The sequence below is a fragment of the Euleptes europaea genome, chromosome 4 (assembly GCF_029931775.1).
Source record: "Euleptes europaea isolate rEulEur1 chromosome 4, rEulEur1.hap1, whole genome shotgun sequence".
NCBI lineage: Eukaryota > Metazoa > Chordata > Lepidosauria > Squamata > Sphaerodactylidae > Euleptes > Euleptes europaea.
Window position 1 is genome coordinate 52,065,357 of NC_079315.1, and position 26,544 is coordinate 52,091,900.

The 26,544-nt window shown below is 41.3% G+C and overlaps 1 protein-coding gene across 1 annotated transcript in view; it reads left to right on the top strand.

Annotated features, from left to right (window-relative positions):
- The window catches only part of PCSK5 (proprotein convertase subtilisin/kexin type 5), a 341,064-nt gene that overhangs the window by 264,400 nt on the left and 50,120 nt on the right, over window positions 1-26,544 (top strand). The window contains exon 20 of the mRNA XM_056848984.1: window positions 187-302. Coding sequence (XP_056704962.1) covers window positions 187-302 — 116 coding nt within the window. The remainder of the gene's footprint in view (window positions 1-186; window positions 303-26,544) is intronic.

The window sequence follows — 26,544 nt, forward strand, 5'->3', positions numbered from 1 at the left end:
CTTGTAGTTCTTTCCCCCGTATTCAACTATCATTTGTCATCTTTGCAATGTATTCCTGCAGACCATAGTTATCATTAACAATTAAGATCTTACATGAAGCTGAAAGAATCAAGTAGAGAGGAGACTGAGGGACACTGCGGGTCAATTTTTTACCATTTATTTATAACTTGTTATCTTTTCATTAAGATGCAATCCCAGCTGTTTCGGGTGCAGTGGTCCAGGAGAGAAAAACTGTACAAGTTGTCCAAATGGCTATATCTTAGACACTGGTGTCTGTGTAGTTGGCCTAGTTTGCAAGGATGGTAAGTATTTCATGTGCTCCAAATAAATTATTTTTTGTCAGTCATTTCCCCCCCTACATTTCTCACATTTGTTCACAACACAGAGTCATTTTATATCAGGAATAAACAATTTCATTTCAATTTCAGATTTATAAAAAGGGCAGTATATGCTAACAGATCTAGTTTTTGTCTTCATTTATTTTGTAACATGCAGAACTTGAATAGTCTTTGACAAATATTTAACAAATAGAGTTCATTCCAGAGTCCCCCTTCCATGACCACTTCTTTGAGGGAGAAGTGATTTTTGCTGCTTCCCACTCAAAATCTCTATGCCAGTCCCAAACTATTCCTGAGAGTCTCCTGACCCTCAGGCCTTCTTTGGGGCATGCATGGGTCTGCAGCAGGAAGGAGAAAGCAACAAATACCTTTCCTGTGAGCAGAACTCCACTGAAGGTTTTTAGGATCCAACCTTGATTCAACCCTTTTTGTAAAGTAAAGGAATTATCTGTGTATGCATCTATTTGTATCCATCTATGTATTTATTTAATGCCATACCTCACAACATCATAATAAGAGAGTCAAAATAATAAAGTAAACAGAAATTGGAAATTTTCATTTAAAGAAAAAATGAAATTGTCAGAAAGAGTTGCCTATATTTTTGAATTATACAAGATGACAATTGTTAGGATGTTCTCAGCTTTAGCTGAGAGTAGAATAGGGATCAGTGGGATAGCAGTTTACACAGGTCTATTCAGAATCCTCCTTACTCTCGTGAAAATACACTTAGAATTGCCCTGTTATTCTGGTAAATGTATATTTGCTATACTTAATACCTTGTTGTCCTGGAAAATATTATTAGTTTCTGCATTTATATTTTGCAAAATATTACTATTTATTCATCCAGTTAAAAGAAAGTCCTCATGTCTACATTAACTCCAATATAATAGAAAAATCCTGGAAAAAATCATAATTTATATTGGTTAATTTGAGCAACAACATTACCTTCAACAACTGCTAGAAGGAGATTCCTCTTGTCACTGTTACCTTATCATTTTGACAAAACGAAGTCTTCTTGGGCCAATACTTTATAAGAGATACTATTTACAGTGAGGGAAAAAAGTATTTAATCCCCTGCTAAATTTGCCCGTTTGCCCTCTGACGAAGAAATGACCAGTCCATAATTTTAATGGTAGGTTTATTGTACCTGTGAGAGACAGAATAACAACAGGAAAAACCCCAGAAACCCAGAAGACAAAAGTCAGAGATTGATGTGCATTATAATGAATGAAATAAGTATTTGATCCCCTATCAACCAGCCAGATTAGGGTTAGGGTTAGGGTTCTGCTGTCGACAGAAGCAATCAATCCATCAGTATCCAAACTAGCCACCATGACCAAGACCAAAGAGCTGTCCAAGGATGTCAGGGACAAGATTGTAGACCTGCACAAGGCTGGACTGGGCTACAAGACTATTGCCAAGCAGCTTGGTGAGAAGGTGACAACCCTAACTGTCAACCTCCCTCTGTCTGGGGCTCCATGCAAGATCTCATCTCGTGGAGTTGCAATGATCATGAGAACGGTGATGAAGCAGCCCAGAATTACATGGGGGGAACTTGTCAATGATCTCAGGGCAGCTGGGACCATAGTCACCATGAAAACAGTTGGTAACACACTACGCCGTGAAGGGCTGAGATCTTGCAGAGCCCGCAAGGCCACCTTGCTCAGGACAGCACATGTACAGGCCCGTCTGCAGTTTGCCAATGCACATCTGAATGACCCAGAGGAGAACTGGGTGAAAGTGTTGTGGTCAGATGAGACCAAAATCGAGCTCTTTGGCATCAACTCAACTCGCCGTGTTTGGAGGAGGAGGAATGCTGCCTACGACCCCAAGAACACCATCCCCACCGTCGAACATGGAGGGGGACATATTATGCTTTGGGGGTGTTTTTCTGCTAAGGGGACAGGACACCTTCACCGCATCGAAGGGACGATGGACGGGACCATGTATCATCAAATCTTGGGTGAGCACCTCCTTCCTTCAGTCAGGGCATTGAAAACGGGTTGAGGATGGGTATTCCAGCATGACAATGACCCAAAACACATGGCCAAGGCAACAAAGGAGTGGCTCAAGAAGAAGCACATTAAGGTCCTGGAGTGGCCTAGCCAGTCTCCAGACCTTAATCCCATCGAAAATCTATGGAGGGAGCTGAAGGTTCGAGTAGCTACACATCAGCCTTAAAATCTTACTGACTTGGAGAGGATCTGCAAAGAGGAGTGGGACAAAATACCTCCTGAGATGTGTGCAAACCTGGTGGCCGCCTACAAGAAACGTCTGACCTATGTAATTGCCAACAAGGGTTTTGCCACCAAGTACTAAGTCATCTTTTGCAAAGGGATCAAATACTCATTTCACTCATTATAATGCACATCAATCTCTGACTTTTGTCTTCTGGGTTTCTGGGGGTTTTCCTGTTGTTATTCTGTCTCTCACAGCTACAATAAACCTACCATTAAAATTATGGACTGGTCATTTCTTCGTCAAAGGCCAAACAGGCAAATTCAGCAGGGGATCAAATACTTTTTCCCTTCACTGTACAGACTTGGGTCTGATTATCCAAACTACAATTTTAGAAGCATGGTGAGGGAGAGAGTGCTTCCTCTGAACCCACACCACACAGCAATATTGTTATAGGACCTCTGACGTTTTCCTTGTGTTAATACTGGACAAGCATACCCATTCAGTTCTGAGGTCCTGCTTAAACTCCAGTATATACATCATATTTTTGAATGTTTAGAAGGCACAAGAAGTAACAGGAGACAGAAATACAGCAAAGGACTCTCCTCTTGTTACAGAAGTAGCAGAGTATAGACAACCATTTACCAAGTGGACACATGATAAAAGTGGACACACAACCACCTTAGGGAGTTGAATACTGAGTGAGTTTTGGGGGGATTATTTTTAATATATATTTTTACTATGACCTTGCATTTCTGGATATTTTATTCTATAGTGATATGGAATAAAATTCCTCTTGCTGCATCAGAAGGCACTGCAGCCATGTAGGTTTATGTCCACCATGGTAAATTATGCTCATCATCTCTATTCACATAATTAGAGGAGAAAATCTGTGCCTCTCCACTAGGTTCTTGTACTGCTTCCCCTACAACTAGGGCCAAACTACACATTCGTGTTTTTAAAGGATCAACTCGGGTTCCCCATAGCCATGCAACAGCTGCAGAGAACACCTTTTTAAAAATAAAGGAGAACCCAATGAGCTTGGAACATGATTGTGGGAGGAAGAAAGGATCCTTCCTGCCTTCCTCCCAAGCCATTTTCCTCTGCGGAAACAACACTTGGCGGGGGTTATTTCCCTGTTTTTGCTTCTCCATGTAGAGTATTCTGTGCACGGAGTGCAGCAAAAATAACTCCCCCCCCCCCCGCAAGTGCTGTTTTGACATGGGAAAATGGCTTGGGGTGGGGAGGTGGGAGCCCTTCCTTCCCCCTTGGCCACGTTAAGAGCCCATTTGGGCTCGCCTTTATTTTTTCAAAGCCATTCCCAACATGTGTTGTGTGGCTGGAGGGAACACCTTAAAACATGAACATGTACCTTGGTCCTATATCACTTGCTTAAAAGTTAAGCAAGGAGATTTCTTCCAGTCATCATGGGCAATCAGGCTGATAGTGAAAGTTCCTTCTTTCAAGTAACTGTTTCAGAATTTGCAGTTATCCATAACCTAGATTTTTTTTTAGAAAAACATATTGTAGAAAGAGCAATCATTCCTTATAAACGGTGTCTGATTTGGTTGGCATTTTTGCCATCCTGAGAGTGGTATATGCTAGACTAATATGGCATAACAGAATGGCAGACCTGCAGATTTTATTACAGCTGCCAGAGCATTACTGGCCCTTTCAAATGGAAATGTCATATGGATCATAAAACCAATTGGCAAACACTGCCAAGCAGCTACCTAGATTTTCAAGGAGTCTCAAGTTTTGTAATCAGCCAAAGGTTTCTAAGTGAGTTGGACAAGAATCAGGTAGATCAGAAAGGTTATCAGCTGTTTCCGTAGTTCAACAGGACAAATCAACACCTTTGCACAGAAGTGGTCTTGCTACCAGCTTATTCATATCATCTGCTTTTATGACACCCACTAACTCTTTTTCCTGTTCTTTCTGATCACCTTTTGTGTGAGCCTTTATGGTACTCGGTGATTTTCTGTATGCCTCTTGTTTCGATTGTTCTCGTCTCCTCCCCAGGGGCTTCACTTAGGTGTTTCTTCACATTGGATGTTGGTTTGTATCCAGCTTTCTTCTCTTCCAAACTGAAAATTCCAGCTTGCAGAATTCTCACTTGTTCTTTTGAAACTTTCCAAGTTGCTTCACTCTTTACAAAGCAATTTCCAGTTCCTATTATAAAGCATGTGTCAAGTTATTTTCTGTATCTCCTTTCTTCATACTTCCCACAAAAACTTTTCTAATCTATAAACCCTTCCCCTCCCCTTGCTGTTCTGCACAAGAAAGAAAACTGATAAACCAAAAGGCATGGGTGTAATATTCAATTAAGCCAAAGCAGGGCTTAATGTTCTCCTGTTCTGCTGAAGCCAGTTGAGGTTGAGTGAGTGGCGAGAATCCCAGCTAAATTTTATCAGACTAGTGAGGAATCAAATAGCTACTGTCATACTTTGACTTATGATTTACAGTTTAAAAATGCTGGCATTGTACTTTTTTTCTTGTTACTTTTCAGGAAGAAACTCAACTCTGTACATGCTTATCCTGTTCCCTTTTTTCAGGAGAAAAATAACAAGTGAACAAGATGTACCGTGTTTATTTGAGCATGAGATCTCTCTGAAAACCCAGCTGAAAACCCACATGCTTTCCTAAGACAGATTTGATTCTCTGTGTTCAAATAAATGCAGTACTACTCAGATCACTTGTTATTTTTTTCTTACATGAATGGGGAGGGAAGATTTCTTCCCCTTTATAACAAGTGAATAGTCCTGTGAAGTGCTTGCAGTTCTAATACAATGTCATTGGTTGTGACTCTGCATTGGTACAGTGGCCCATAAACCCCAATGGTAAGCACTTGCTTTTAGAGAAGTTAGGGTACTACTCTGCACAAGTTTTGTGTGTGTTTAGATTGTGTACATTTTCATGTGACATGGCTGTTTGATTTTCTTTATTCATAATACTCAATAAAATATCTTCCACTGTATTTTCACTGTTTTCTAATATTTCTCTTTCTGACTTTTTTTTCTCCTTTCATAAATGGATACAAATCACTTCTTGCTGGAACACAATATTTCTCCTTGAAAACAAATGCTGTTGTGACTGAAATTCCTTTTGATGGAAACAAAATTTCCTACTTACTACCTGTTCCTGAATGGTCTCTTCCATCAAATTTGCCTGTCTGACAAATTAAACCTTCCTCCACTTGACACCACGCTGTTCAACCCTTCAACTTCTCTCCATTCTCTATGACCTCTGGAAGCAACGGAAGAATCTTGGGCCGAAGGAGGCTTCTGTATGCTAGTGAAAAAGAATAATCTTTGCCAACGGAAAGTACTTCAGCAACTTTGTTGCAGAACATGTACACTAAAAGGGTGAAATGACACCTCTACACGTTTTCTCGCTCCTGTAGACTTATAGATTAATCCATATTATTAAAAATGAAAAAAAAACCCACCTTTTTCTCTCTTTCTCTATCTTCCCTTCATCTGGGGAGACAGTGAACTGTATGTTGGAACTTAAAATAGAAAAACTACAACAAGCCTACCTTTCATAACTGGGTGTTTAGAACAAAGCAACCTGGATCACAGTGTCAGTATGGTGTGACCAAAGCATTTGATGCCAAAATTAAAGTTATATGATTTCATGTCAACTTAAGGAGATCCCTGGTTTTTTAAAAACATTGTCCTTTTCTTTTTCCTGTTTGTTTCCCTTTCAACATGTGTACAGTGTTTCAAGAATACAACACAAGTTTACATGGATTAAAACAGAACAAAAAATGCTTTCATTAGTCTTTTTTCTGCTCACATTCTCAGAATGAGGAAGAATTTTAGATAAGAAAGTAATCCTTGAAGATTATAAATATCTTTAATTACAGGATTATGTTCTACAACCATTGTAATACCCTTTAAAAGACATTAATTCCTCTGCATATGATTCCTTGGAATTTTGCATTAATGAGCATTTATACATTTTTTAAAAACTGTAAAAAAAATTAAGTTAGGCTATCCTGTCTGCTTTAGAATTTGATATTTGTCATAGTGACTTTTAATAACATTTTAAAAGGTACAAAGCTCTTAAAACATGAGGGCCTTCTTTCTGCTGTGAATAAACTAAAGGTGCAGAGCCCTCTTGCTTTTTCATAAACAAGTGTAGCTTGCATACTTGAAACTAGAATCAGCAAGAACAGTATTCATAGAATATATGGTTTTTTAAATTTAAATCTGGATCCATTCCTTTAGAGATGGGCCATAATTAGCTTACTAGCCCCCCAACTCCAGCAACTCCTTGCACGCAAGGGAGCTGCAGCGCACACATGGCTTTCCTATTCGCTTCAGTGGACTGAACAGCTCTGCTTAGGGTTGCCAACCTCAAGGTATTAACTGGAGATCTCCTGCTATTACAACTGATCTCCAGCCAATAGAGATCACTTCACCTGGAGAAAATGGCCACTTTGGCAATTGGACTCTGTGGCATTGAAGTCCCTCCCCTTCCCAAACTTTGCCCTCCTCAGGCTCTGCCCCAAAAACCTCCTGCCGGTGGCGAAGAGGGACCTGGCAACACTAACTCTGCCCCTGTATTCTTTCTATGTACATAGAGATGCTTTTTCACTGAAGCAAACAGCCAAAATCAAATTTCCACCATGTAGACATTATAATGTGCATGAAGATCCTTAAGTAAATGAGCAATGCCCTATGCATGGGTTTGCATGCATAGTACAGCTGACATGTTTGTGGTAGACTGTTTTCTTACACTGACTGAATTCTCTGGATTGTGGCAATAGCCTAAAAGGGAACACTGCTGAGACTGAGATTGCCATGGAAATTCTATAGAACCTGCATGATTGGTGCCTATAACTGGAATTAATATACTGAACCAAATGCAACTCTTGATGTAGATACATTGTCAGTGTTCTATCAAGAGTGACCCAGTTTGGTGATTGTGCAATAATAAATAACTTATATTATAGAAAAGTTCTAGGCTTCTTATTCTGCTATGGTGTAAAGTGGGGGAAATGTCCAAAAGAAACATGAAGCTTCAATATTGTATTTTCCAGTCAGTCTGGAAATAATATTGAAGTATAGTTCATACATTCCTGTTAGCATATGATGTAAAAAGCATTCAATCATCATAAACTATATTAAACTTCTAATATATACTTTAAGAGATTAAAAACCACAAAGCCAAATATTTCTTCTCTTCCGAAAAACTTGTGTCACTGTATGTGACTATGAAATTTAAACTGAGTTTCATTTTTATATAGATAGCTAAAATCAAAGAAAACAGAGCTTACTAGCTTATTTTTAAAATACCATAATGGGCCCTAAACATTTACAAGTTAATGTTCCAGTTACTATTGAAACAAAGCTGAAATGTTGTGGCAGGTATCGTCATCTGACTCATCACAAAAATATTTCTGAAAAGGAGTACTATTTTTATGGTTAAAGTTGTAAATTGCCATTCATTTCCTTGGGATTCAGAGTCTAATGGAATCCAATAATTCATTTCCAATCCTTAGAATAGTTATACATGTTTACCAGAATAACCTGTGTAGCATAACTAGACATGGAAAAGGCTATGAGAATAGTTTCATACATAAAGTCCATGAAGTTCACAATATCTTGTCAGCTAGCTAGTTAACTTTTTTCTTGTGTTCTAGTGATACCTGTCTGATTCTATTGTACATCATACAACAATCATAATATGATGAGCCATGGCACTGAGAATACTATTCTTCCAAAATGCAGTCAGAACCAGCATGTTGGGCTAATCCATTGTTGTGTGTTCCCCCCTTCCCAGCTCTCAGAAACCCTACTACTGCTGCTATCTCTTGAGAATGGGGTACAGTAAAGGGGGGAAAGGTGTACAGAAATAGGCCAGGCACTCAATTTCCTAGAACTTGTGCTGAAGGTAACTAGATTGGAAAGAACACACACAAGTAGATAAACTAGGATAGCTCTCCTGAAAAGCAGATTATATTAATTACATGTACTAACTATTTTTGACTTGACATCGGTAAAGTGGGAAAAGTTCAGATATCTCATTCCTGATCCAGCAAAAATTAGTTGAATTTTAGTCCAGTTGAAATGAATGAAATTAGTTATCGATAGATTTACGTTTCAGACGGTAGTCATGTTGGTCTGCAGTAGGACAGCTAGATATGAGTCCAGTAGCACTTTAGAGACCAACAAGATTTATGTGGTATGAGCTGTCGAGAGTCAGAGCTCCCTTCATCAGGTACAAGTTGGAATGCAGATCTCTGAGTCCTTATATCCGAGTCAGAAGGTGGGTGTTCCAGAGAAGGAACTCAGGATGCAGAGAAACAATGTGCATTGTAATCAGCTTCATTAGAGCAGAGGGGAAATGCTTTGGGACAGAAAATTAGCATCTGTAGTGAGATAAGAATTCTGTTTTTGTTCAGCCCTTGGGAAGGATCCATTGTTCTGAACTGTGAATGAATTCAAATTCAGCATTCCCATTTAAACTTCTCTGTTTGAAGACTGCCACCCTTAGGCCAGCAATGGAATGACCTGGAGGATTAAAATGTTCTCCCACTGGTTTTTGAGTGTTGTGGCTTTTAATGTCAGATTTGTGTCCATTTATTCTTTTGCGTAGGGACTGACCTGTTTGTCCAATGTAGAGAGAAGAATGGGATTGCTGACATTTGATGGCATATATAACGTTGGAAGATGAACAAGTAAATGAATCTGAGATGGTATAGCTTGGGTCCAGTGATTGTGTTGTTAGAGTGGATGTGGGACAGAATTGGCATCTTGGTTTGTTGCAGGCCCTGGTCGTACCTTGAAAATCTTATTGGTCTCTAAGGTGCTGCTGGATTCATATCTAGATAGAAATGTGACTAACTGTGCTGGATTGAGACTGGTGACTGTCTTCTATGAAACCACAGTGAGCATGATATGCTAGACTATTGGAGCCCAATTCCGTGACACAAATTCAGAAATGATCCCAACTCTGTCTGTATTGGTATAAGTGCTAGTACAATCTGGACTGCCTCATTTCTCTACATAACATTATTAACTAGAAAATAATGCTTTCAAGGTTTAAGTTAATGGTATATATATTATATAAAGAAATATATATATATATTCCTAATTGTGATATAATGTATTGGATTGTAAAGAATTTATTTGGATACGTACAAATGCCTCTAACACAACTATAGAAAAGAAGTTGATTTTTTTAATAATGACACATTGTTAAATCCAAATACGCTTTTATGAAGAATACTGTACATGTGTAAAATGTCCAGTTGTTATTTGTAAAATAGGGTAGTACTGTTGTAATTGATATTGGCCAAAATCAATGTTATTCCATTTTTTTCTATTAAATTAACCTACATTCTTGTTCCTTTGGTCTAGCAAAGCACATTTATGAGCCATATATTAAAATCTTATGCTTGGAAGGGGAGGTAGTTTTTCTGGGCTTCCCCCCTTTTTTTTCCAACAACCAATTTGATACTAAACTGAAACTGCTGAAATAAAGTGAAAGAATGTTTTAATTTAAACATATTGGTCTTTGAAAAGAAATATTACTGGTATTTTAAACAATATGTTAATATACTTGAATGCTGGTATAGAATATTTTGAACATCATTTAGGTGAATACGGATTTTTCCCCACAATCATTATACAATTTGGTACATTTTATAGAGCAAGTTTAAACAAACTGGGTAATTTAATAGTTCACTGATTTATCAGTACAAACCCTATGCTAGCAGGCAGCTGCTAGATTTCCAGTGCTAGCATAAGGAGACAGCTCATCTCTTAATTCTTGCCTTACATCTCACTTTTGTCCCCTGTGCTGGGAAAGCTTTGGGCTGTCTCCATGCACTGCATCCAGGACTGTGAGACTGACTCCTAGTCCCTAATACATACAAATAGTTTATATGTATTTGCTTGTGTATTTGCTTATGGCTTTGTTAATAAGCAATAAACCAAACGCTATTTAAAAAAAATACATACAAATACTATGGGCATGGTCTTCTAAGGCTTCATGCTTGGGGTTATTTTACCAAGTGGCATGTAAATATTTCAGGACTAATATGATAGTATAAGCATGGAACCAGCAAAGACTTGTGGGGGCTACTTCATTTTCACCTTCTCCACGCTCATTCTCTCCTCCTGGCAGCCCCTATATCCTATCCCTTTTCCACTTACCAACCAACCTTTCTTTTATCTCTTCCCCCACAGTTTTCAGCTTGGAGCCAGTGTGGTGTTGAGAGCCAGCGTGGTGTAGTGGTTAAGAGAGGTGGTTTAGAACGGTGGATCTGGAGAACCGGGTTTGATTTCCCACTCCTCCACATGAGTGGCAGAGGCTAATCTGGTGAACTGGATTTGTTTCCCCACTCCTATACATGAAGCCAGCTGGGTGACCTTGGGATAGTCACAGTCTCTCAGCCCCACCTACCTCACAGGGTGTCTGTTGTGGGGAGGGGAAGGGAAGGTGATTGTAAGCCAGTATGATTCTTCCTTAAGTGGTAGAGAAAGTCAGCATATAAAAGCCAACTATTATTATTATTATTATTACTATTATTATTAATTATCTTTTACTTTATTTGTACCCCACCTTTATCCTAAGGAGGACTCAAAGCAGTTTACATAATTTTCCTCTTCTCGATTTTATCCTCACAAGAACTTTATGAGGTAGATTAGGCTGAGAGAGAAAGCAATGGGCCCAAAGTCACACAAGAAGCTTCCATGGCAGAGGGGATGGTTGAACATGGATCTTCCATATCCTAGTCTGAAACTCTAGCCACTGTACCACACTGCCTTTTATGCCATGGCTATTGGAGAATAATAGTGAGCAGGTGGGCTAGTGGTTTCTGCCAGGCCTAGTCCTTTCCTCAAAGGCCTCCCCTGCCTTTTACAGACAGAAACCAAGGCCTGAAGGCTAGCAGTATCATTGTGCTTGTTAGCAATCCCCCACAATGGCCACAGCAGAGGGCATTCATTCTTAAAGGTACTGGTGCTGTTTTTGTTATTATTATTGTTCATGGCTCCAGTTTCCAGATTTAATTATCCAAAGATGGGGCCATGTTGAAAATTAGATATATTGAGAGTAAGTACCTTGGATAGTTTCATAAATACCAGATATGCTTTTCACATTCCAAGCCACTTTAATATCTGTCTACACATTCTTGGGTTACTCTTTTTTTCACCTTGTTCCCCGTTTCTACCCACTTTAAAAAAAATGGAAGAAAGAATAACAGAACTCCACATAATATAGAGTTTGAGCATTAATTTCAGGTCTCTTAATAGGCGGTGCTGAATTAATATGCTGCATTGTCAATAATTTTTATGCTTACAGTTATAAACCAGGATTGGCTAGGTTAAGGATTCAGTATACGAGCTTTTAGCTCACAGATGCAAGTTAGGTTACATACAATTCTCAGAGACTGTATGTTTGGAATTCTTCAGCCCATATCTGGGTCTTCCCATTCAGATCATTGGTCATAGTTTAATAAATGTGCTGTAGTTGGAGGGATAATTTTTGGATATTCAAGACCTTTTTCCTTGTGCATGTGGAAGTGTCCTCTGGTCATGTGAACAGCAGTTGGAATCCCACACCTTTATTGTTTCCTGACATGCTTTGTGATCATCCTCTCTTTGGTCATTATCTTTTAAAACAGAGTATGAACAGAAAACCATAAATTCCACCTGGGAAAACGTCCTTTTTTGGATCTTTTTACCACACTATTGAAAAATCACAAAAGAAGATTAGCGACAATACAGTTGACATTGTCCCATAGGATTTGGTACTTCGCATATGTGGAGCTTTTAATAACTTAAGAAACATGGGTCTTTTCACATCAAAATATTTTTAAGTAAGAAAAATGGGATGACCTCATCCTAATATGGGGATAAATTATGTTTCTGGCTGAGTTTTACACTTGGGTACTGCCAGTGGACCGGTTTCTTTTCATTTCTGATTTGTATATATTACAAGACTATTGAGGCCAAGCAGAATGAAGCTACAGTGTGCAGACTTTGTCAAAAAGCTCCAGTATATATGCATATGTAGTTTTAAAAACATGTTAGGGACCTGGAGAAAACAAGACAAGTAAGAAATGGTTCTGCAGTATAACTAAAAAAAAATGATTCTTTGAGACTCCATTTCAGTGTTGGGAGGTTTACATTTCCACAAAGGAAGGCAGAACAGGGAAGAGAAGGATCGCTCCATTTAGATGGTGGAATAATCACTTTAGCTTCAACCCATAAAGGAAAGATCTCACACGTACAATTTCTGGTGCATATTTTTATAATAGGTTTCAAATGCTAAAAATAAAAAGAACTACATCAACCTATAGGCAAAATCAATTACAGACCTTCAAAAAGAAGCAGCAGCAGCAAAGTAAAATTGTCTTAATATTCAATGTTTTTGCTCTGTCAGAAGGGTTTGGAAATACACAGTATGTTACAACTGCAATCAGTTACAACTTCTTCCATATAGTGTGCTGGAGTCTAAAGGTTAGTGGCTTCAAGCAGGTGCCCTGTGTACGTAGTATACCCAGGATAAAGAAGGGACTTTCAGTGACAGATGCTAGAATGAGTTGTACCCAAACCAAGATAAGAGTATGCCACACACACACCATAAAGTGATGGTCAGCACAAAACTGATGGTAGTCACACCCTTCTAAGATGATTAACTTCCATGGATTTAGAATAGTCTAGATCTCCTAAGCACTGCTCTGTAGGTGAACTGGCCTTTTGAGACCAGAGGGATCTGTCACTAGTTGAGATGCAAAAGCAAGGAGATACTTACAGATAAAAAATGTCTCTGAGTCAACAGTCAAATTACAGTTAACTGGAACACAACTGGAATGCCTGGAAGAAACCTGGTAAAGAGGAAGTTGAAAAGAACAGTTAGGAGGGTTAAATCTCCTACATCAACTCAAGTCCACATTACTCAATGTTACTCAAGTCCACATTACTAGAGGCTCAGCTAGATTGTATACCGCAGGTCAGGAAAGGTGGTAATAAGTCCAAGAGATCACCACCATGACTAACTGGTAAGGTGAAGGAAGCTATTAGAGCAAAAAAAAGGCTTCCACCAGAAACTGGAAGGATTGCCCAAACAAAGCAAACAAAAGCAAACACAAACTTGCACAAAGGAAATGCAAGCAAACAATTAGAGATGCAAAAAAATATTTTGAGGGACGTATTGCTAAACACATCAAAACAAACAATAAGAAGTTATTTAAGTACATTAGGAGTAGGAAACCAGCTTAGGGAAGCAGTTGGACCATTGGTTGACAATGGAAGTAAAGAAACACTAAGGGAGGATAAAGCGATTGCTGAGAAACTAAATTAATTCTTCTCATCTGTCTTCACTGTTGACGATATAGAGCAGATTCCTTCTTCTGAACAGAGGTTTTAGGGAGGGGAGAATGACCAAATAGTGGTAACAAAGCAGGACGTCCTCGAACATCTAGATGAACTGCAAACTAACAAGGCACAGGGGCCAGACAGTATTCATCCTAATGTTCTTCAAGAACTCAAATGGGAAATGTTCAGATAAGCTATATGTCTGTGCATCAGGAGCAATTGAGATGATAGATCACCTGTTATTTTGTGATCTATGGGGCTACACCCAGGGCCACCTGGATTGTGACCATTTTATCAAGATATCATCTTCCTGCTGACTCTTCGGCGGTCCCATTTTTGTTGGGTGATGCTGACCCCAAAAAAACCAAATGTGTCACGAAATATTTGGTAATAATAGTTTCCTTAAAGGCACAACAAAGCTAAACTATTGTTAACTAGTGCTATTACTATTGTAGTTATTGTTATGCCTGTAAAGTAACTCATTTATTGGTAATTGTTATTTAAATTTTAAAGTGTTTCAAGTATTTTAAGAATGTAAAGTTACTGCTGCTGTACATTTTAATAGTCTATAATGTTAAAATTATTTTATCTTATGCACGATGTGCTCAAGAGCTTTGGTCAGATGAGCCTGAAATAAAAGAATATGTAACGTGTCCCTTACAGCAGCCTCTGTACCGGAGGACCAGAGAATGGCCAATGTAACACCCTGGGGGACCCAGGAAATTACAGGCTAGTTAGCTTAATGTCTGTTCCAGGTAAATTAATGGAAAGCATTATAAAAGATAGAATTGTCAAGCATATAGAAGGGCAAGGCCTGCTGAGCAAAACCCAACATGGGTTCTCTAAAGGTAGGTCCTGACTCACTAATGTTTTAGAGTTTTTTGAAAGTGTCAGTAAGCATGTGGACAGAAATGAGCCTGTGGACATTGTGTATTTGGATTTCCAAACTTTTTTTGACAAAGTCCCCCACTAAAGACTGCTAAGCAAACTTCATAGTCATGGGATAAGAGGATAACTCCTCTTATGGATCAAGAGCGGGCTGAAAAATAAGAAGCAGAGAATAGGAATCAATGGTCAGTTCTCACAATGGAGGAATGTGAGCAGAGGGGACCCTCAGGGATCTGTGTTGTGACTGATGCTTTTCAACCTGTTCATCAGTTACCTGGAGTTGGGGGTGAACAGCAAGGTGGCCAAGTTTGCAGATGACATCAAATTATTTAGGGTGGTTAAAACAAAATCACACTGTGAAGAGCTCCAAAAGGATCTCTTCAAACTGGAAGAATGGGCATTAAAATGGCAAATGAGATTCAATGTGAGCAAGTGTAAAGTGATGCATATTGGGGCAAAGAATACGAACTTCACATACACACTGATGGGATCAGTGCTGGCAGGGACAGACCAAGAAAGGGATCTTGGGGTGGTAGTGGATCGCTCGATGAAGATGTAAACCCAGTGTGCTGCTGCTGTGAAAAAGGTAAATTCCATGCTGGCCAAAATAGATGAGGAATAAAAAATAAAACTGCTGATATCACACTGCCCTTTTACAAATCTATGGTGAGACCACGCTTGGAATACTGTGTACAGTTCGGTCACCACACCTAAAAAAGGATATTGTGGAGTTTGAAAAGTTGCAGAAAAGAGCAACCAAAATGATCAGGGGAGTTCGGCAATTGCCCAGTGAGGAGCGGTTAAAATGCTTAGGGCTGTTTAGCTTAGAAAGAAGGTGGTTAAGGGAAGACATGATAGAGGTCTATAAAATTATGCATGGTATGGAGAGAGAGGACATAATACTGGAACGCAGAGTCATCTGCTCCCTCTCGCCCTCTCTCCTAATACTAGAATGCAGGGTCATCTGCTGAAGCTGGAGGGTGAGAGATTCAAAACGGACTAAAGGAAGCATTTCTTCACACAACACATAGTTAAACTGTGGAACTCCCTGCCCCAAAATGTGGTGATGGCTACCAACCTGGAAGGCTTTAAGAGGGGAGTGGACATGTTCATGGAGGAGAAGGCTATTCATGGCTACTAATAAAAATGAATACTAGTCATTATGCATACCTGTTCTCTCTAGGATCAGAGGAGCATGCCTATTATATTGGGTGCTCTGGAAACAGGCAGGAAAATGCTGCTGCAGTCATCTTGTTTGTGGGCTTCCTAGAGGCACCTGGTTGGTCACTGTGTGAACAGACTGCTGGACTTGATGGGCCTTGGTCTGATTCAGCATGGCTTTTCTTATGTTCTTATGTTCTAACGTGAAAGCAGATGGATGTTTTAATGGGGGCAAGGTAGAATACATGAGAATATGGCATTCTTCTTTGGCCTATGGAAGACTCCATTAATCTGAAATGCCATTTTATGTGGATTATTTATAGTCCAAATAGCTAAATTACAGCAGTTTTGACTTCTAAACTTCCCAAATTAAATACTTTTGGTTCTCCTTATTAGGGTGGCAAACACTGGAGAATTCATGAGAATGATCCCGTAGCTTTTGTATCTAAGCTTTTCTTCACTACTCCTGCTGCTGCTGCGGAAATATTTTTTAATGAAAGTTGAGGTTTCCGGGAAGTATATTATCCCACCTCACCCCCCTGGGATCCACCTATTTCACATGTGCAGGCATGCCACAAATATTTATCACCCAGGCTAATGTAGTTTCCCTACAATAGTAGAAAAGGCAGGCAAAGGACTTTAATTATGCTCCAGATTTACAACTACTGTTGTGAGTACTTTATTTGAAGATTGCAGTTCCATTGATTTTTTTTACATTCTTTTTTAGAAATGTGGCCACTTTCTACCAGTGCTACAAATTGCAGTAACTATGACAGAGGCTCAAGAAACAATAAAAGCTTACACAGTACAGTAGACATTGCAAAAAGAGAAACAGTAATGGATAATATATGATTTCATACAGGGCTAACATTCTATCGACAGTTTCTGTAGCCAGGGGAAATCATAAGATCAGAGTCCACAGGAACACTCAGAGATCTGTTCACTGTGAAATGTCTATGCAATGTATTACTGTCAACTTTTATTGCTGTGTCAAAATCCTGTTCATTGCATTGTTGCAATGAACAGTAGTGTCCTAGGTGTTTTATTATATGCCATAGATCAGAATCACATGTACCAAGTCCATGCCCTGAGGAAATCAGTTATTTTCTGTAACATATGGATTTCATATTGGAAAAGATGTACATTTATGCTTGATAACTCCCCCAAAGATCACCTGTACTACTATGATTCCATATTGCTTTCCTGTAGATATATACCACATCAAAGTTAAACTGTACTTTCAATAGCTACTTCAGGGTTACAGAGGGTAATTTTAGCGATTAAAGGAACTCACTAGCAAAAAATCCTCAGTTTTATCTCTGCATTTAGCAAGCCTGTCTATCAATAGTACTGAAGGTGTTCTTTGGGTGCAGGCAGTATTCATCTTTTTGGTTGAGGGGAGCTAAACTCCGGCCCTTCTCTCCTTATCTTCCTGTTCTTCAACGCATTGTTCATTTTCCTTGTAGCTCACTTACAGTAACTGAGCTGAGCTGAAGATAAATGCTGACATGCAGCAAGGTAATGTGGCAGGGTTTAGCTCCCCTCACTAGGGTTGTGCAAAAAAATATTTTTTCCCAGTAAATATCGGCTGTCTCCAGAAATTCGACCATCATCTCATCATCTATCATGGGAATAACCAGAGCCAGCATCACCGTGTCAGACAAGAGCAACTGTGTGTAGTCCTTAAGGGGCTGAAGGACCGCCACAGTTTGAGAGGTAGTCAACCACTCTTCCTGGTTGAGCTGGCTCTCTTGCTGCACACATTGCTCTCACAAAACAATGTATTGAGGGCTCTCCTCTGCTCCACCAAATGTTCAAACTGAGCAGCTATGGGCACCACCGGAGTTGCCTCCTTTGAGGAGCTTGGGGCAGACACACTGTGTCCAGGGGTCTCAGGGGGAGATGGCAGTAGGGGAGGGGGTTGCGATGGCTGCACCTTTGGGTGCACCTCCATCTCTTCCTCTTGCACCTCCTCTACCCTCTCCTCCTGTCTCCCCTTGGAAGGACTGCTGGGGTGTGAAGGAGGCAAAGGCGACGGTTAGTCCAACACCTCTGCAAGCTCTTCCACCACTCTCCTGGACCTTGGGGTGAGCTCCGAAAGAGTCACATCCATGAAGCTCACCCCCAAAGAAAGCCCAGACTGCTCTTCCTCCTGCTGCTGCTGGGAAGATTCTACAACAGCAGCAGGAGGAGAGACAGCCTGAGAAGTAGACCCCCGCCCACTGCCAGCACCTATGGTCACTTGTGCGGGTGGAGCAGCTCCAGAGGCCCCTTGGACAAAGAAAGTCCTGTGTGGATTCTTCATCGCACCACTCAAGCCACAGGCTGGGGCGGTGGACGGCAGCTCTGGAGTTGGTCTGCGCACAGGTCGAGGGAAAGCCGCAGCCCTCCCCTCCCCTACACCCCTCTAGTCTTCTCCTTCACTGTGCCCCAAGGCCCTTCTGAGCTGTACCACTGCCACTCATTGTTCCCCTGGGCCAAACTATGGATAACTAATGCAGGGAAATTAAGGGTCTAGCTACCTTTCCTGTACTACGATCAGTCCCTGCCCTGAAAACTGTGATATATGTATATAATGGTATAGTCCGCTCCTCCCCCATTATCTGTTTGAGTTAGTTAGGTCCCAGAGGGCGGAGTTCTTGTTACCAGTTTCTAGTTAGTTGATGTTGCTGTGAGCTATAGCTGGGGCTTGTTGGGGTTGATGTTATATAAATAAAAGCTGTTGGATGGACCTGAAAGTGAGTACCCTAGCCTGATGCTGCATGCCTTAAAAGGGGACCATTACATGGTGTCAGAAGTGAGTCTGGATCTTCACACGTTCCCCGGTGCCTGACTGGGAGGCTTTAGGGTGCAGCCCTTACGCAGAAATGGAGTATTTCAAGCCTCCTTCAGAATTGTCCTTCGTGGGAAATTTAGGGGAAAACTGGAGGCGATGGGAGCAAAAGTTAAAACTTTACCTTGCAGTTACCAGAGCTGAGGATGAGTCAGAAGAATACAAGATTGCAGTTTTGCTTCATTGCATAGGGGATAAAGCCCTTGAAGTTTACAATAATTTGCAAGGTGTGGTTGCAGATCCTGACAATAAAACCCTGACTGAGGTTTCAATTGCTTTCCATGCCTATTGTGAACCCAGAAAGAACCCTGTGTTTGAGCGATATCAATTCTGGCAATTGCAATACAATGATGCAGCTGGCATAGATATATTTGTCACTGAGCTTAGACAAAAAGCACAGCATTGTGAGTTTGGTCCTTCTCAAGATCTTATGTTGAGGGACAAGATTGTGTTTAGTGTGACTGATAGCAAACTTCTGGAGAAGCTTCTAGAAAATATCAGTCTCACCCTACAACAGGCGATCGATATTTGCAGAACTAAGGCTCTGACACGTGCCCAAGCTAGAGTTATGTCTGCTGAAGCAACATTGCATGCTGTAGAGCAAAAGCAAACCTACTCTGACTCCCTGCAACTAACGAGCAAGCCTTCAGCAGACCTTCCCCCTCATCAGCCTCCTCCTGATAAATGCCGGGCCCTTTGCAACAAATATGGCAACACGCACAGGCCTAGACAGTGTCCAGCTTTTGGAGCTACTTGCTACAAATGCTCCAGGAAGAATCACTTTGCAAAAGTTTGCAACATGCAGAAAGGACAGGCAGGGCTGGAAAAGGGTGTAAAAATGCTATTCATGGGCTCACTGTCTACTCCCAATCTCTCCAAGGCGTGGCACAGCACAGTAACAATTGCAGGCCTCCCAGTCTCTTTTAAATTGGACACTGGAGCTGAAGCAAACACTATTCCTGCTGCAGTGGCTGCATCGTTGAGAGGAAAAGTATGTACCATGCAGTCACCAGTCATGCTTGTTGCTTTTGGAGGTGCCCGCATAAAACCAGTAGAGGCAATCGTCGCCCAATGTAGTGCAGGCCCTAACAAGGCCCAGCTGACCTTTTATGTGGTCAAGAATGATGACCCCCCCATTACTTGGAAGGGATGCCTGCATCAGTCTGGATCTCCTCAGGTGAGTCCATTTTGTGCCCCGCACTGTACTCCGACCTGGGGATGACCTCCTTGGGCAATACTCAGATGTTTTTGAAGGCCTGGGCCAATTTCCCGGCACTCGCCACATTTTTCTCAACTCTTTGATCCCTCCTGTTGTCCACGGTGCAGGAAAATCCCCTACTCTGTTTTGAATGACTTGAAGGGCACCCTTCACCAACTGGAGGTGCAGGGAGTCATCACAAGGGTCACAAATCCCACCCCTTGGGTCAGCAGCCTTGTCATTACACAAAAGAAAAATGGCTCCCTTAGGATTTGTCTTGATCCTCGTGACCTCAACAAGGCAGTATTGCAGCAACACTTTTCCATTCCCACTGTTGAATACGTCAGAAAACACCTGTCTGGTAAAAAACTGTTTACCATTTTAGATGAGAAGGATGGCTACTGGCAGGTAAAACTGGACAAGGAGTTGTGTACCTTCAACACCCCCATGGGGACGATATCACTTCAACAGACTCCCGTTTGGTATACAGTCTGCAAGTGAGGTATTTCAGCTGAAGAATTATGAATGCTTTGGTGACATTCCAGGAGTTCACATCATTGCAGATGACATGATCATTGCGGCTGCTGATAAAGATGAACATGACGCCATTTTGCAGCAAGTCCTTCAGAGGGCACGGCACAAGGGGGTGAAGTTTAATAAGGACAAGATACAGTTCCTAGTAGAGGAGGTCAAGTACATGGGACATGTGTTTTCCAAAGATGGCATCTGACCAGATGATGACAAAGTGGATGCCATCAACAAGATGCCCCCACCTGTGGACAAGAAAGGCCTTCAGAGACTCTTAGCTACCATACAATACCTGGCCCAATACATACCGAATGAATCGAGCCTCACTGCACCACTGTGAGCCCTGCTGAAAAACAATGTCTTGTGGCAATGGGGGCTTGAGCAGCAAGATGCCTTGAATAGTCTTAAACGAGCCATTTCGACTGCTCCTGTACTTCGATATTTTGATCCAGGAGAGCAGCTGGTGGTACAAGCCGATGCATCCAAAGATGGCTTAGGTGCTTGCTGTTTCAACAGAACCAACCTTTTGCGTATGCTTCCAGAGCCCTGACAGAGGCTGAGAGGAACTATGCACAAATTGAAAAGGAACTGTTGGCAATTCTTTTTGCCATGACTAAATTTCACCAGTACGTGTTTGGAGCCCCAGTAATAGTCCAGTCGGACTATAAGCCCCTAGAGGCCATTCTAGCCAAACCCATAGGAAAGGCCCCAGCACGACTACAAAGGATGCTGCTACAGCTACAGAAATACAACTTTGAGATTGTCTACACTAAGGGCAACGACATGATAGTAGCAGACACCCTCTCCAGGGCTTCTATACTTCCCCGGCCCTCATCGCCTGACCCCATTTTTGAGGACAGAGTAATTTACAGTTTGGGAGACACAACCTTTTGGTGATTCCTTGCTAAAGCAACTGCAGGATCACACTAGGGCGGACCATGATCTACAGGCACTGAAAGCCCTGCATCTTCACGGATGGCCATGCTGGCGAAAACAGGTTCAACCAGCTCTTAAACCTTATTGGCCCCTCAGGGATGAAATCCGGCTTGAAAACGATTTACTCATGGTTGGCCCCAAAATATTAATTCCTCAAGGTGCACAGTCTCACATTCTTGCCTTGCTTCACTCTCCCCATCAAGGTATGGAGAGGTGAAAGGCTTGGGCTTGCCAGATGATGTATTGGCCCAACATGAACGCTCACATAGAACAATGGGTTGAACACTGTGCACCATGTCAGGAATTTCAGCCTAGCAACTGCAAGGAGCCCATGATCTCCCATGAGATCCCAGAATTGCCATGGTACAAGTTGGCTACCGACATTTTTGACATTGCTGGCCAGTCCTACCTGATTGTTGTTAACTATTATTCTAAATACCCTGAGGTTTGCTGCTCCCTGACAAGATGGCTGACATGGTGGTGGCCAAGTTGAAAGCTTTGTTTGCTCGACATGGTATCCCTAAAGAGCTCATTTGTGACCATGTCCCATTTGCAAGCTCCGTGGTGAAACACTTTGCATCTGAATGGGGCATTTCCATCACCCACTCCAGCCCTGGATAGCCCCAATCCAATGGTCAGGCTGAACGCATGGTTCAAACCATCAAACATATGTTTAAAAAGGCGTCACTTGATGGCTTGGATCTTCATCTGGCCTTACTCAACTTACGGAACATACCTGTCTCTGGCCTGGAGTATGCCTCTCCATAGCTCCTGATGTGACAGCTCTTACACAGCACTCTTCTAGCCACCACTTCGGTTCTCATACCCAGACTGCCTAAAGCTGTTCCACGGAAACTGACAGCCCTTCAGAGTCATCAGAAGGCCTCCTATGACAAACGGACTGTACCCCTCCCACCCCTGCATGACGGGGACAGCGTGAGGTTGCAGACACGCAGGGGTGGGTACCAGCATCAGTCATAGAAAGGAGGCCTGAACCACACTTGTACACCATCGAAACATCGAATGGTGGTGTGTATAGGAGGAACAGGAGACATTTGAGAAAAGATTGCTCCTCTGCACCCTCAGCATCTGCTCCTGTCCCTGATCACGTTGACTCAGGACAGACCCCAGCTGAGACTTTGGATTGGACAGAGGAGGACGATCATAGCGATTCAGCTATGCTCCCATCACCAGATGATAACTCCCAATCTGACCGCATGCGAACGAAGAGTGGACAGCTGGTTCGGTTGCCTGCTAGGTTTCAAGATTATGTTTTGGGTTAGCGGTACAGGCAAACCCCAGTGGCGGGTTTGGTGCTGCCACTCTCTCATTCTATATGTAGCAGCATTTGGACTATACCATCCACACCAAAGTGAAGAAGGGGGATGTGGTATTATTTACTGTTATATATGTATATAATGGTATAGTCCACTCCTTCCCCATTATCCATTGGAGTTAGTTAGATCCCAGAGGGCGGAGTTCTTGTTACCAGTTTCTAGTTAGTTCATGTTGCTGTGAGCTATAGCTGGGGCCTGTTGGAGTTGATGTTATATAAATAAAAGCTGTTGGATGGACCTGAAAGTGAGTACCCTTGCCTGATGCTGCATGTTTAAAAGGAAAACAATGATATCTCAAACCCTTCAATGTCTTCTCCAGGCAGCAAGAAATCCAATCCAAGCAGCAGGTTGTAATCCAGCAGGTCAGGATGAGGCACCAGGATCCAGGATCTCACAGGAGGAATCAGGCAGCAGGAGCTAAAGCCTAGCTTTGCTTCCATACTCTCTCAAACGGCCTGGTCTGGGAACCAGACCTGCTTTTATAGTCTTTGGCCAAGCACAGAAAAGTTTGAAAATTATTCCAGCCAAAAAACGCCTTCTGTGATTGGCCAAAGAACACCGTTTTTCCTTACCTCTGTTCCTATTAGCCACTGAGAATTCCTGGCCCTCCTCCTTCCCCCTCTCTAGGTTTTGCGTTTATTTTCGGTTTGCGTATATCAATATGCACAGCACTATGCCTTACCCCTTCAGGATCTGTTTTTCTTTTAAAATGCACCTCTGAAATTATGAAGTAATCATGTTCACTACATGATCCCTGATTGGTTGTGATCACATACTAATGGAGAAGAAGCTCTTTAAAATAGGGGAAGGAGTACTGAAGCAACAGCAGTACCAGTGAGTACTCAAAAGGAAGACAATTGTCTAGCCAAGGCCACCCATCGGTTTCAGTAATATATCTATTCTGATTCTGGAAGAAGAAGAAGCCGCTCTGATGTGTAAGCTCTGCTGTCTGAGTGTCTAACTGGATATGACATTTTCTTCATGTTACTTGGAATTTCTGTGTCTTGGTATACAATTTGGATAACAGAGCCCTGGGTTCAAATCCCTGACTGGCTGAGATTACATGCTATGAAGCTCACTGGTTGAATTCAGGATGCTTATTCTATCTCAGCCTAGCCAACTATCAGGGTTGTTGCAAGGGGAAAAAAACATGAGTTTCTCTCATGCCTGTATACCACCCCACATTCCTTGGAAGAAGGGGGAGATGAATGTGATGGACAAGGCAAATTTGTTTCGAAGTTCAGAAAGCAAGGAAGAAGTATATGTCTAGTAGACCCTTTTCTTAATTTGGCATGGAAACTTTGCTTGCATTCTCCAGAGCAAACTGTCTAGTGGTAATTTTCTGCTAGCAAAACAAGTGGCAATGATCACCAATTCTCTTCTCCAGCTTCAGGCCCCCAATGCACCCCTCATGCTGTTCCTGGGGAGAACTCAGTGAGCTGCAATAGGAACAGGAAAGCAGGAAAGTTCTGCTGCACTGACAGAAATGCATGGCATTAGTGGAAAATTACTGTTGGATTCAACCTGAAATAAAACTGTACATATATCAGGGGATAATGGGCCTTTATTGTACTTTGCATGTTTTTAACGTTGGTATTGTAAGCCACCTGAGCCACAAGGGAAAGGATGTGCATAAATAAATAAATAAATAAATAAGCTAATACAATATCAGTGGCCTCACAAAATCACTTTATCCTCTCTGCTTTTGCATGGCAAGCATTGTACCTTCCTTAATCTTTCAAAGGGTTAAATGTTAAAGAAAAGAGGAGGTAAATTCCAGCTTTCATCCCATGAAGGGAAATAGAGAAGAAATCAGCACCGTTAAAAATGACAGGGAAATATCATTTTGAGGAGGCTCTCATTTCCATGACAAAGGTAGGTAGAATAAGAAGCACTTTAAACATATTTTGGAATTCTGAATTGCCACCGACTTCACCTCCAGAAGCTCATCCGGATACATTTTGATACTGCTGTTACTCTGAGGAGGTCTGGCAGGATACATGATTCTCCCCTTCACTTTTTCCTCATTACAACACTGTGAGGTAAGTTAGGCTGAAAGAAAGTTACTGCCCCACAGAGTTTTATGGCTGAGAGGGGATGCCTGTGATGATTCTCCCCCTTCAAACTGTTAAAACTGGATGGAGTTTGTGATACCATATTCCTCTTGCAGGAATTCTGTTACAACAATATCTGCCTCAGAGCTCCAATGCTAAGGTTGCCATCTTTGGTGCCCTTGAGAGGAAAGTTGTGGGACAATTAGGAATGCAACAGCTGCAGCATTTCCCAGCATACTGGTGCAGTGGTAGAAAAACCTGTTACACTTCTGGTAGTCCTAATTTTTTTAAATACACAAGAAACTTGTCAGGAAACAAAAGATGGAAACTCTACCCACAGTTAACTTCTGTCTTGTGTCATCTTAAAGGCATTCAGTTTCCATTTGACTTATTCCAGAACAGCAGCAAGAAGCAAAAGTAACATAAGGCAACTACCTGTGTGCTCATATATCAATTCTTAATAATATGGAGAGAGCAATGCTTTATCTTTCATCCAGGTTTACTAGTCTCTATTCAGACATGGGGTCTTTAGTTCTGACTGGCTACAAAATGGCCATGGCCAGATGTGAATGTGGCTAGCAAATAGTTGCTCTAATTGCCATCCAAGCCACTTGGGCTGAATATGAAGAAATATGAATATGTTAGTGAGGAGACAGGAATTTTTCAAAGGAAAGGCACTTCTCAATAATCCACTGGAACTGAGAATAACAGTAAACATGTTAATAAAAAGCTGTATCTGGATTTCAAGAGCCAAGGAAACCTTTAGCAAGGCAGCCACACCCAAAAATGCCAAGGAAAAATGAGGTACTGGAAGTAGTCCACCATCTGACATACTGAATTCATTTTCTGACACCAAGATAATGCCTGTCTCCAATTATTGCCATGGAGTACCTCTGCCCAAAGAAGCATAAAGGCCATTTTAATATTTTATTGCACTAAAGGAGGTGGTTTTATTCCAACTGCAATTAAGCTAGTCTCGGCCAAATCCTTAGCACAACTTATATATGGTGACCAACTAGGCCCTTATACTAATTATGCTCCCCTAGAGATAATATAATCAGGTTTTTTTAGAGCCGTATTTAAGGCTCCAAAGTATACATCTAACGTGGTGCTCCGACAGGAGGCTAGGTTATTAAAAGTTGAGATCAAGGCTTGGATAACAATATTTAATTAATGGCTAAAATTCATCTTCAGCCCATTGGACTAATACCCTATTTATTATCATCTAACCCACAACTCTCTTGGAGCAAAACGATAATTAATAAACTTCTCTCTGTAGGCTTAGCTCCTGATAACCTACTAGAAATGGGCTTAAACAGAGCAAAAAATCTGGTTTAAGCAATGACTCATAGATATTGAATTACAAAATGAGTTGACTCTTCTCCCAAGACATTATAAATCATTAAAGAGCTGGGAAGGTTTGTCTGGTGCTCCTTACTGAATAGCCATCACATTTTCTAGTTTTCGATGGGCCTTTTCAAGAGCCCGATTTAATGCCCTTCCATTAGCTATGCTCAGTGGGAGATTTCAACATATACCAGTAGAGGCCAGATTATGCCCCTGTAATTTTAATTCAGTTGAGACGATTATACATATTTTATTACACTGTTAATTTTATCTGGAGGTTGGAAACAAACTGATTTTACCTGTGTTGACCAGAAATTTTAGGAATGTTAGCCATTCAGATGATTTTATTGTTACATTTTTATTAGAAGATAAAGATACTTTTATCTCTTATTCAGTGGCAAAGTTCTGTT